Genomic DNA, 13,182 nt, shown 5'->3' with positions numbered 1-13,182 from the left:
CCAAGAGTTGGCGGTGGGTGGTGATGACTAGCTGCCTTCCCTCTAGTTTTACACTGCTAAATTAGGAACGGCTAGCACAGATAGCCCTCGTGTAGCTTTACGCGAAATTCAAAACAAACCAAACCATTCAACCCAATCCCTTAAATCATAGTGTCAAGTGATTCGTTTACAACCGTCTTTTGTCGTTCCATGTGTTATTTCAATAATAAATTTTGAGTTTTGATGCAATGGGTGCATCCAACGCAATAAAGCACTTGAGTTCAATAAAATGTCACGGATATTTTTTTTCGCTGGATGTCACACTTTCATGTCATTTTATTAAGTAGAAAAAAGAAGGGTTAGTGAAGGAAGCGTTTTTTTGACAGTTGTCATTTTTGTAAAAAATGTAAAAGAGGTGATATAAAGTTCAGTTAAAATAAATTTGTTTAACATGATACAACAGTCATGCATGTATATAAGACATATATATATATATATACATATAAAACCAAACAACAACAGATATACACTCAATCTCGTCTCTTTCTATAAGCTGTTTTGTTCGATCGTATTCGAACAAATATCTTCAAAATATTTCTTTCAGTCAGTCCCTCTTTTACTTGAATTTTGCGCACAAAACAACTTTTTTTCTTGATGAGTTTTATCTCAAATTAATAGTTAAGTACATACAAGGACTGATGGATCGATTTTTATATCGATATGAAATTTTAGGAATTGCAAAAAAAATGAATAATTTTCCTGTAACATGTTGTTGAAAAGAAGTGTTATGGTATATATATATTTGTTTAACAATTAATGGTTTATGAGTTACAGAGCATGACAGATAGACATTTAGCTATTATATATAGAAAGAAATGGAAACAATTGTTTTTCAAGGACACCTTATAATCGAATGGCGAACTACTTATACACGTGCTGTTGAGATTACGATTTGTACCAAGTATAAACAAAGTTTTAAAACCTTCATCATACCAGTTTCCTGCAGCCTTATATAATACAAAATCTCAGCGTTTTTCAAATGACTAGTATGTGTATTATTTCATTATACAAAAACTGCTTTGTTCTAGATTATTTAAGAGTAACTGTGCACATGAATAACCTTTTAAACGTATGTTATCTTTATTACCGCTCTGCTTTATCATTTTCAATGCTCCTCCCCTTTCCAAAGAACGTGATTAATAGATCATGTCGATGTGTTGTAATCACAGTAAATTACTACATTAAAAATCAACCACAGTACTGATCAGAAGTTTGAGCAGATATTAATTTATAAGACATCCACTCACTAGAGATGGACAGCGTATTTAATTTTGTTAAGAGTTTTATCAAAGCTAAAAAAGTTGTCATTGACAACATTGCTAGTCGCATCCATCACAAAGCAAGTGTCGTTTTGTTACTGGCATGCAGTATCATAGTAACAGCTAAACAGTACGTAGGAGATCCCATAGACTGTATAGGAATATCTAAGAAAGACATTCCCACAGACCTGCTTGACACCTACTGCTGGATCCACTCAACGTTCAGCGTTGAGAAAGGGTGGAATAAAACGGTTGGAAAAGAAGTGCCCTATCCTGGTGTGGACAAGTATACAGAAGGAGAGAAACGGATTCACCATACTTACTATCAATGGGTATGTTTTGTGTTACTATTGCAGGCTGTTATGTTTTACGTTCCCCACTGGTTCTGGAAGGCCATGGAAAACTCTCGCGTCAAAAATCTCATGTTGGGATTAAACTCTCCAATTTTATCGGAAGATGCAAGGAGTGAAAATAAACACCTGTTGGTGAGATATTTTAAAGAAAACAAAGACAACCACGTCATATATTTCACAAGCTTCGTCATTTCAGAAGTGCTAAACTTCATAAATGTTCTCTTTCAAATATTTCTAACTGACAAGTTTCTTCAGGGTGAGTTTTTAAACTATGGCCATCAAGTAGTCCAGTTCGAAAACTGGGACTGGTCAGCTAACTATAATCCCATGCTAAAGGTGTTCCCCAGAATGACCAAGTGCACGTTTCACACGTACGGTTCCTCAGGAGATATTCAACGTCATGATACGTTATGTGTTCTTCCAGTTAATATAATTAACGAGAAGGTTTACGTCATGTTATGGTTTTGGTTTCTCTTTGTAGTACTTTTGACAGGAATTGCTCTTGTTTTTCGTTTGTTTACTATAGTGTTTCCTTTGGTGCGTTACAGAATTCTATTTCTGATAAATCGACAGGTTAATCAAGACCGCCTGTGGTCAGTGGTTCAGAACTTCGGGAGAGGAGATTGGTTTCTGTTATGCTTATTAGGGGAAAATATTGATGAAACAAACTTTAGAGAATTAATTTCGGATCTGGCAAAATACTTTAATAAAACAGAAAATCGTAAAATGGTTTAGTTTTCCCTCAATGATAACTGAAGAACTTTGTAACTGATATAAAATAGTGCATAAAATAAAATGAATTAATACCCTAAATAATATACTTTTGTGAAATACAACGTATTTTAAAATAAAATAGCAAGTTTTAATGTTTTCATTAAACCCTACTGTATTTTGTTTTTTGCCTACTTAAAATCAATGTTCGTTAAACAGTAATTTCAGTTATAAGTCATTGCTTCTACTACATGACTTGTTAAATCTTAATATGTTAGGCTAATTATTTTTAACGTAAAAAGTTTAATTTAGTGGATATTTTATATTGCGTTTATCTTCCTAAAAGGAGGCCTAAAGCCGCCTGGAGTGGTGGGTCATTTGTTCTAACCATTCGCACCACTATACAGTAGCGTCTGTCTGTAAGCCAGTAGACACTAAAATGACGTGTAATGCTTCTGTAGTTTGTACTGTGATGTCATCAATAAAACGTGTGCATATCATGACTCATGAGAAAAATATGCACTATGTAGCAAGACATATGATCTTCAAAATAAATAAATAAATATATTTGTTACTCTTATATTTGGTTCTATTTACTCTTAAAAGAGAACACTTTCGGAGGACCTGCGGAAGTACATATGGTTAAAACGTTGTCTTAGTAAAAATTTAAGTTTTCTTCTCCTGTGAATTGTAAGTCAAGACAATGCACTTTATAAACATTTTCATATTATCTTTATAGTCCTTATACAAATATTTTTAAGCAAAAATACCCGTCTTTAGTGATAGTAATGTTTAAGTTAACCTATCAATTTAAATTACTTCATGGACTTCAAAAAGGTTGATTGTATTGTACTCTTGCTTCCGCTCAGAGCCAGAGCTCTGAGATGCTTCTACCAAAAAGTAATGGTTGAGCATCACAGTCATACTAAGAACCGCTGAACAGTAACATGTGGTAAATCTACATTGTATTCTTTAAGTTATGTCACATTTTGAAATGTGAATGGTAGAGTGATTTATTCCTAACAGTATCATGCAGAACATTCCACTTGTGCAATAAAACTTACCATCAACATTATTCGTGACTTTTCTCCCGTCATGTTAAAAGTGAATGTTGAGCTTTGTCTGCGTGCTTTTCAAATGAGAGACCAACAAATGCTTCGACAAACACGACGGTTCGCAATATATGTATATACATTTATTTATTATAACCATAACACTGGTTTACAAAAAAATATTTTTTGTCTGAGGCAAGAATGTGAATAGGTGTTTTTTACTAATTTGGGTGTGCTGAATTCAAATTTATAAACAGTTTTGCTCTATCACCTCTAGTTTCCTGGCTTTTAAATAGTCTCATTTTAGTATAAACAGAGTATATACGTGCTTATTTCAACAGTTGCAGCAGCTTATTACAGATAAAACAGGATAGATAAAGAACATTGACGGAATAAATATACTTGGATGACACAATGTACACAATTCATAGTACCGCAGACAGTTAGAAGTGTGTTTTCTTAGATGATCTGGTGTATATTGCCTCTGGGATGTCACGCAAGAGCATCCAGCAGAAGTCTCCCATCATGCTGGGGTTCCACTTGCCTTGGTAGTTGCTCTCCATCTTCGTAATGTCTTGGTGGAATCTTTCTCCGTGCTCATCACTCACTGCTCCAAGGTTTGGAGGGAAGAAGTTGAGGTGGGAATGGAGAAAATGAATTTTGAGTGACATTCGGCATCCCATATCCTCATAAGTCTTTAGCAACTTCTCAATACAGGCTTGGTAATTTGGTACGCGTGTGTTACCAAGGAAGCCACTACAGACTGACTTAAATGCTTCCCATGCTCTCAGTTCCTTTAAGGTAAGAAGCTCCTCAAAATCAGTATCCTTCAGCACTTCTCGGATTTGAGGTCCGACAAAGATGCCCTCTTTGAGCTTAGCAGCACTGATACCTGGGAACACAGTAGACAAGTGTTGGAAGGCAGCACCATTTTTGTCCATGGCCTTCACGAAATTCTTCATCAAACCAAGCTTGATGTGAAGAGGAGGAAGAAGCACCTTCTTCATGTCAACCAAAGGATTCTCCTTGACGCTGTGTTCGCCAGGAACGAAAGTGCTTCTAGACCCCCAGTCTTTCTGCTTGTAATGCTTGGATACAGCTCGACTATCCCAGAGACAGATAAAGCAACAGTACTTTGTGAAGCCCGCTTGCATACCCATAAGAAGACCAATGACCTTGAGGTCCCCACACAGACTCCACTGGTACTAGTTGTACTTAACAGCTTCTAAAAGAAGCTCCATATTGTCATAGGACTCCTTTAGATGGACAGAGTGTGCAGTGGGAATGCTGGGATATTTATTCCCGTTGTGCAGAAGCACAGCCTTGAGACTTCGCTTGGAAGAGTCTATGAAAAGACGCCAGTCTGAAGGATTATGTGGCAAACCAAGGAAAGTGAACAAGCCAGGTACATTTGTGCAGTAGCACAACTTGTTTTCCATGTCGAAAAATGAAGCAAGGTCTTTGTTCCGATTCCTGAAACTGGTGATCCTTACATCTTCCTGGACTAGGTTCCACTGTTTAAGCCGAGAAGCCAAGAGCTCTGACTGCTGTTTTGACAGATACAAATCACGAGCAAGGTCATTCAGGTCTTCTTGCGTGATCCAGTGTGGCTCGTTGCCACTTGTTCCTGAATAAGAAGAGTCAATATCTTCGGAAGAGATTGACTTGGCAGAATCTTCCCTTGGAGGCATTTCTTCATCTGATGAGGAAAGAAGATCCATATTTACTGGAGGTGTTGGGACAGGAAGATCATCTGAATGGGGAATCATAGCAGATGGAAGGTTGAGATATTTGATCTTTTTTCTAGAAGATGCATTGAAACCAGTTATATTTGTTAGACAAAAATAACAATCATCTGCATGGCTTCGTGGCTCTCTCCAAACCATCGGGACTACAAAGTTGAAAGCCGCTTTCTTGCCATTAAACCAAGCAGTTAGTCCATTGCAGCAGGGTTTACAACAGATGTGTGGAGCCCAAGATTTGTCCTGATCACCAATTTTACAGTCAAAATAATGAAAGTAGGCAGTTCTGAGGAGGAAAGTGATGGTTCGACGCTGTGCAACTGTCGTGAAGTCCCCACACACGTAGCAGAAAGAATTGGCCTTGTTGAGGCATCCTCGGTGTTTTGACGAGCTTGAAGCCATTGGAGAATCTGAAAAAAAAAAAAAGTAAAATTAAATCATATGTAAGGCAATAATAATTATGTGCGTCGTTGGAAATTGTAATACAAATATATACCCAAAAGATTGTGTAACACAATTGTCGAGGGACACCAACCTCCTGCGCTGACTGCCAGTGCACTACTGGCTGTTGATTGAGACGTGTTGGCTACGCTTAACTGCCAAAATCCGTCTTGATATATAGCTATATATATATATAATGTAATGCTATCACTTACATTTATTGCATAATAACTAAAAAAGAAGACATAAGTCACACAATATTAGAAATTAACCCTGAATGCATATACGCCTTTATGTACAGTATGTGTACAAAATGTACAGTATGCATATCTAAAAATATAGAGGTGATGAGTAAAAACGGATTTCAAATCTGAATTCAGGACCCCCAAATTAGGTTAAAACAGCTATTTTGCTTGCCTCAATTTCTTTGTAAACCAGTGTAATTTTTAAACCAAAATAAGTCACATTAAAATTAAACGAAATACGCTGCATTTTTTTAAAAAAATGATCCTCGGGTACAAGCTACAAAGTGGGATTATAAAATGTATCCTAGGCTTTGGAAGTGACTGAGGAAGTAGGACCTACATTGCGATGGGGATACACCGTCTATCCTAACCTTCAATTCGTTAGTCTCACATAAGATTGTGTTTGTATTTTTTTTTGTAATAAAGCCACGTTAGGCTATCTGCTGAGTCCACCGAGGGGAATCGAACCCTGATTTTAGCGTTGTAAATCCGTAGACCTACCGCTGTACCAGCGGGGGACTGTCACATGAGAAATAGACAATTAGACTAGATATTACGAGAGCAAAATGTGGATGCTCAAGCTTACCATGTTCCACATCTATATCACCAGGGTTAAGGTGATAGATGGAATATCCCCACTGCAATATAGGTCCTACTTCCACAGTTACCTCCAAAATCTAGAATACATTTGTAGCTTGTACCTTAGGATCTCTTTTTAATGCAGCGTATTTCGTTTAATTTTAGTGTGTTTTGTTTTGGCTTAGAAATTATGGTTATAATATAATTAATCATAGGTTGGGATCTTTTGTTTCTAACGCAGTCCTTCCTCATAATTTTGTTTACTTATGTAACTTCATTTAAGTGTATTTATTTAATTTCACTATATTTATTTATTTATATATATAATATATTTCAAACAAAATACGAAGGAAACTCATACAATGATTTAGAGTCAGGCTCTTTGTGTCAAAATAATTAGCTAAATTTCGTTTTAGTCTTAGATCGCTACAAAAATTTATTGTATATATTTAGTTTCTACCCTTTTAAATGTATCATACTAATTAATAAACTGTTATGAGTTAATCCGTTTAACTAAAATCAAATGATCCTAAAATGTAAAAAAATCCAAAACCACAACTGTTGCTCAAACAAGTTTTTGCATTTTGGCATTACCTGGAAAATGAAAAACGAACCTATTCCTTTCTGTGATGAAATAAATTCTTTAGTAAGCTTACTTATCTGCAGCCTATATGTTGTAAAATTTTATCTCAAAGTTTGTTTGTTTGGGAATTTCGCACAAAGCTACTCGAGGGCTATCTGTGCTAGCCGTCCCTAATTTAGCAGTGTAAGACTAAAGGGAAGGCAGCTAGTCATCACCACCCACCGCCAACTCTTGGGCTACTCTTTTACCAACGAATAGTGGGATTGACAGTCACATTATACACCCCCACGGCTGGGAGGGTGAGCATGTTTAGCACGACGCGGGTACGAACCCGCGACCCTCGGATTACGAGTCGCACGCCTTACGCGCTAGGCCATGCCGGGCCTTATCTCAAAGAGTTGTCAAAATCAATTCTTTTTGAATTACTTATAATTAAAATTATTAAATTAATATTATTATACAGAAATAATATTAAGCATTTGAAACAATATATTTAAATTTCAAGTGCATATGTTTAATATCCATTACAATCTCTATAATATGGAATCCATTTTTTAAAAAAAAATGTTGCTCGATATCCTATTGTATTTCTTCCAGAAAAAAAAAAGTGACGTCAGTGTATGTGAGAATAATTTTTTGTCTCTCCATATAGCTCTAAAAACTGAAGTTTCTGTAACTTAACACTTAATCAATAACCATGCAAGTTAACCTCGTGTACGTTTTTTGTTACAGATCAAAATTTATGAATAAATACAAAATGCAACTCGTATTTATTATTATTTTCTAAAATGAGATTGTAATGGAATATGTGGTTCCGAATTTGAACCACAGATGGCTTGAATGTATATCCTGCCTTTGGAATCTTCCCTTCCATTTATCGAGGCCTCAGTGATTCATTACATACATTTGTATGTAACACAATGTGTGTTTTCTTACAGCAAAGCCACATCGGGCTATCTGCTGAACCTCCCGAGGGGAATCTAACGCCTGATTTTAAAGTTGTAAATCTGGACACTTACCGCTGTACTAGCGGGTGGCAATGCAATGTAATTTTACTTATGCACATTGATAAGTTGCAACTAATACTGGGACGTGTTCCTCCCTGAGAGGACAGACTCATTCAAGCTCTGACAATCCAAGGAATATTAGAACGTTAATGGTGTTATCATAATAGCTGGCCTGGCATAACCAAGCGTGTAAAGGCGTGCGACTCGTAATCTGAGGGTTGCGGGTTCGCATCCCGGTGGCGCCAAACATGCTCGCCCTTTCAGCCGTGGGGGCGTTATAATGTGACGGTCAATCCCACTATTCGTTGGTAAAAGAGTAGTGGCGGTGGGTGGTGATGACTAGCTGCCTTCCCTCTAGTCTTACACTACTAAATTAGGGGCGGCTAGCACAGATAGCCCTCGAGTAGCTTTGTGCGAAATTCAAAAACAAACAAACATAATAGCTACCCTCCACCCCCTTAATGGCTCAGAATTAAGTTATGGCTTATTACAGTAAAATTTAGGATTCTGTTATAATTAGTGAAAAAACATAAGCAGTCCATTGTGTAGTTTTATTCTTAACAATAAATAAACGTTATAATGGCTTATTTTCCTTAACTCATATCTCTTGTTTGACAACTAGTATCAATTTTAGAATGTTCTAATTAGACAAATTCTAATTCTTGCTACATACTTGGACACCATATTTGCCGATGTATAAGACGACTCCACAGAAAAGGCACCTATGATTTTTTTTGTTTTATGCGTGTGTATTTTCTTATAGCAAAGCCACATCGGGCTATCTGCTTAGTCTACCGAGGGTAATCGAACCTCTGATCTTAGATTTGTAAATTCGTAGACTTACCACTGTACCAGCGGGGGACTGGTTTTTGGAGAAATTAAGTGTATTTTTTAGAAATTTGGTGTATAGGACGACCTCTATTGCCAAGCAAGTTCAGAACGTTACTTTTATAAAGAAATTCTTAAAATTTATTATTTAGAGTGCTAAACGGCACTCTGGGTTAATCTATACATCCCAATTGTAGTTTTTATGCTCTTCAAATGCTACAGATAACTCAAAGCAGTAAGCTACAAACATGTAACAAAAACTTTACAATGTTTTCATCATAGTTGAACTTCTTTTCTATTGCAAAAATATATTAAACCTCAAGATGCAGTGGTATAATGTAAAAACATGTTTATAAAATTAGTGTACGTAAAAGAAACCAACTTTTTAAATATAATTTTAGCAGCATTTTAATATGGCAGATGAGATTAATATATATCAAATCGAAAACATCTTGATAAACTGTAACTTGCATGTAAAATAAATAACTTCTAGTTATGAAAAATCGAAACAAATATGTTATTGTAACGCAGTAAGTGGTACGATGTGAACAAAATTACTAAGAAAGTAGTAAAAGGATTATTTATTTGAATTTTGTTACACGAGGGCTATCTGCACTAGCCGTCCCTAATTTAGCAATGTAAGGCTAGATGGAAGGCAACATATCACCACCACCCTCTACCAGCTCTTGAGCTACTCTTTTACCAACGAAAAGTGGGATTTACCGTTACTTTATAACGCCCCCACGGCTGAAAGGGCGAGCATGTTTGGTGTGACGGGGATTCGAACCCGCGAACCTCAGATTACGAGTCGATTGCATTATCCACCTGACCATGCTGGGCCCTACAATTATGGAAACATAAACGTAGGAGGGGCCATATTATATTTTTTATGCAGGAGAGGACATTTTTTGAAGTTACGACATTGGACCAATACTACTTTTTTTTGCAACAATGTGACAAAAAAAAAAAACAACAACAATTTTAAACAGTGAAAACAGAAAGAAAGCGAAAACATCTGTATTTGTTTTTAACAATCCAACTGAATGACCAAAAATAATTTCAAATGTCACCAGTTATTTGTTTAAATACATACAAAAACTTAAAAGTACGCTGTACACGACGAATAGCCAATGACAAAAGGTTCTAAGACTTTACAATCTACACTTTTGGGTTGTAACTACATGATAAGAGTGGCTATAAGTCCCATAATTCGTGTCGAGCGACTAACTCACTCCAATGCAATAACGTACTTCGACTTGGTTCGAAGCATTTACATTTACTTTCGACGTGATTGCTAGAATTATTACTGGAACATGTTTCCTAGCAGTAGTGACATGCTATTGAAAACTAGGACTGAAACAGTGTATCCTCTCTGCTGATACTGGCTGGAAAAGGTTTATGGTGTTTTGAAGTCCATTGCAAAAAAACAACACCCATTAAGGAAATGAGATCAACCTCACCAACAAACAAGTCTCACATAATATGTAACTGTAAAAAAAAGATTTTTCTTTCATAGAACTTGTTTTACGTTCTATCTTAGTTCTGGATGATCATGGAGGGACGCAGTGTTGAAATTTGACTAAAGAAAAACGAACATGAGAAAATAATAAAAACACACCTTATATAATTTATGCTTTGTAGGAAACTGTCGAAGACTATGAATGTCTTTTTCTTTTTTTCACAGGATGAGATTCAACTACAGTAATAGTGATGAATAGAACACTCGCCTATAATAAATTATGAAAAAAATTTAAAAACTCAAATATACAGAGAGATTCAAAATATGGTAACAGAGATGAATCGAATGTTTACATGTAATAAATAAAAGACATCTCTAAAACTCAAATATACAGGATGAAACTTAAACTACAGTTTCAGTGATGAATAGAGTGCATACGTGTAATAAATGAAAGACATTTAAAAATCAAATACACAATGTGTGATTCAAGCTGTAGTAACTGTGATGGACAGAATGCACACTTATAGTAAATGAAAGACATCTTTAAAACTCAAATGCAAATATTATAGAATTTTTCTTTTCTGTGATATGAAGATTAACAGAGTCAGCGTATGGAATATTTAGAGACTCATTTACACGTTTCTGGTAACCTTAGTAAGCCTTAAAAAGTAAAGTTACTCTTCTTTCCCCTTTGTAATAAAATTCAATAATTATAGGTGTTATTTTATTTAAATTTTGAGTTACCCAACCAATTTTATCCTTTAAAGATGTTAATACAGTTTTTTTTTATGCACTAGATATATGTCCAAATCTAAATTCTTGAAAAGCTTCCTCGTATAAAGGATACATATTGTCAGTCTGGGATAATATAGCTATTTCTAGATGTTCAATTTTTCTTTGAAATAATTAAAAATATTCTTTGATTACTCCTTTCAAACGATCCCACAACACTCTAACGTTTTTAAATTTTCCTTTTTGTTGTTGTTCTGTCTGAAAATCTGTTATAATTTGGTCAATTTCACTTACATATTTGGTATTTTCCAATAATTTATTATTTACACGCCAATAAGCGCAACCCTTTTTATTCCTACCTAAAAACTTTTGTATATCGTACAACTATTACGACATAATCGGAAGTAAATGTATTTACATGTAACAGTCTGAAAATTCTTCTTCAATAGAATTAACATATTGATTATCCAATGCCTTTTCCAAACTTATTCCTTCTTTTGGGGGTAAAGGTATCGAAAAACGTGTAACAAATCATTTAATCCTTCAACCATATATTCTCCCAAAGTCCTTCTTGATGACGAGAAACAACTTAAAATAAAAATGTATCTCAGAACGGCTTGTTTTTTTGTTTTTGAATTTCGCACAAAGCTACTCGAGGGTTATCTGTGCTAGCCGTCCCTAATTTAGCAGTGTAAGACTAGAGGGAAGGCAGCTGGTCATCACCACCCACTGCCAACTCTTGGGCTATTCTTTTACCAACGAAGAGTGGGATTTACCGAAACATTATAACGCCCCCACGGCTGAAAAGGCAAGCATGTTTGGTGCGACGGGATGTGACTCAGAACGGCTTGTATGGGTACTAACATTGAGATAATTCTGAGATTTGTATTCGATCTAGGTTGTGTATTTAATATTACATTAAAATCTTCATCCAATTGTACTAAATCATTGTTTATTTTTCAGTATAATCTAAACATTCATGTGTTTTTTCTTCATATTCGTTAAATAAATGAAACTTAACTCTTTTGGTTTTATCAATAATTGCAAAATATTACCACTATACTCAGAGATAAATGCCATTTCTTTCCCAGATGACTTATGTAAAGCCTATCAATACACCAGATCCATGTTGTTGTGTAGCACAGGAATGAATTATATCATCAAGAGGAACAACGGATTTGTTTAATGGAGAAACCTCACGAATGAGCTGTTAATGTTAGTACTGTTGTTAATGTTAGTACTGCTGCTAATGTTAGTACTGTTGTTGATGTTAGTACTGCTGTTAATGTTAGTACTGCTGCTAATGCTCAATAAGTAATATATTTAAAACGATAATTAATTTAGTGTTATTAATTTTTAATTTCCTTTAGAATTGCTGTTATTTCTTTGTTTATTGTTTAATTAAATATTTGAAATACATTTATAAAATTTTATATTTATTGTTTGGAATTAAGCACAAAGCTACACCATGGGCTATCTGTATTCTGCTTACCACGGTTATCGAAACCCGGTTCTCATTCATGTGATTCCACAGACATATCGCTGTTCCATTGGTGGGGTTATTTATGTAAAGAACAGTGATTGACTTTAGTAAAATTAAATCAACTTAGCTTGACTTGTATTCGTGCAATTATATTTACTTTGTTAGATTCAGTATTGGTTATTTTTATATTATCGTGATTAAAGTTTAATGGTAATATATGTTTTGTTATTCAGAAACGTTTTTATATTTGGGGCCTATTAGGCCCCAGTTTTCGTAGGAGTGTTAAAGAATATGTAAGTTTGGTTATAATGTTATCATTTTGAGCTTTTGTAGCTTTTTGTAAAAAGTTGTATTTTTAACCTTCTTTAAAGAAAAAAAGCAAGAGCTTATGTTTTGAACTACTAAAGAAAACCTCTAATAATCTACTGTGAATGCTGAATCTTAAATATGGTTCGTTATTGTTGTTGTTGTTTTATTATTAGATTTTATATCGCCTTTTGTTGTTGTTATTAAATGTCAAAATTATTCATATTTTTTTGTCAGAGATTTTAGATGGTGATTGTTTATATATCAGGCTGTCACATATGAAATGTCGGATTTTCATTTCAAGCTCATTTTATTTTTCTTATTTTAGAAACTAAATCACATTTATATTGATTTTTGTCACAC

General features: G+C 34.9%; 1 protein-coding gene across 1 annotated transcript; it reads left to right on the top strand.

The window, feature by feature from the left end:
- Window positions 1-1,168: 1,168 nt before the first annotated feature.
- LOC143244975 (innexin inx2-like) lies at window positions 1,169-2,942 on the top strand. The gene has a single exon (XM_076490612.1). The coding sequence runs from the start codon at window positions 1,292-1,294 to the stop codon at window positions 2,384-2,386; it is 1,095 nt and encodes a 364-aa protein (XP_076346727.1). The 5' UTR covers window positions 1,169-1,291; the 3' UTR covers window positions 2,387-2,942.
- The last annotated feature ends 10,240 nt before the right edge of the window (window positions 2,943-13,182 follow it).

Source organism: Tachypleus tridentatus, chromosome 2 (genome assembly GCF_004210375.1).
Source record: "Tachypleus tridentatus isolate NWPU-2018 chromosome 2, ASM421037v1, whole genome shotgun sequence".
NCBI classification, from domain to species: domain Eukaryota; kingdom Metazoa; phylum Arthropoda; class Merostomata; order Xiphosura; family Limulidae; genus Tachypleus; species Tachypleus tridentatus.
Note: the sequence above shows the minus strand (reverse complement) of the source record. Positions and strands in the feature narration are given on the sequence as shown.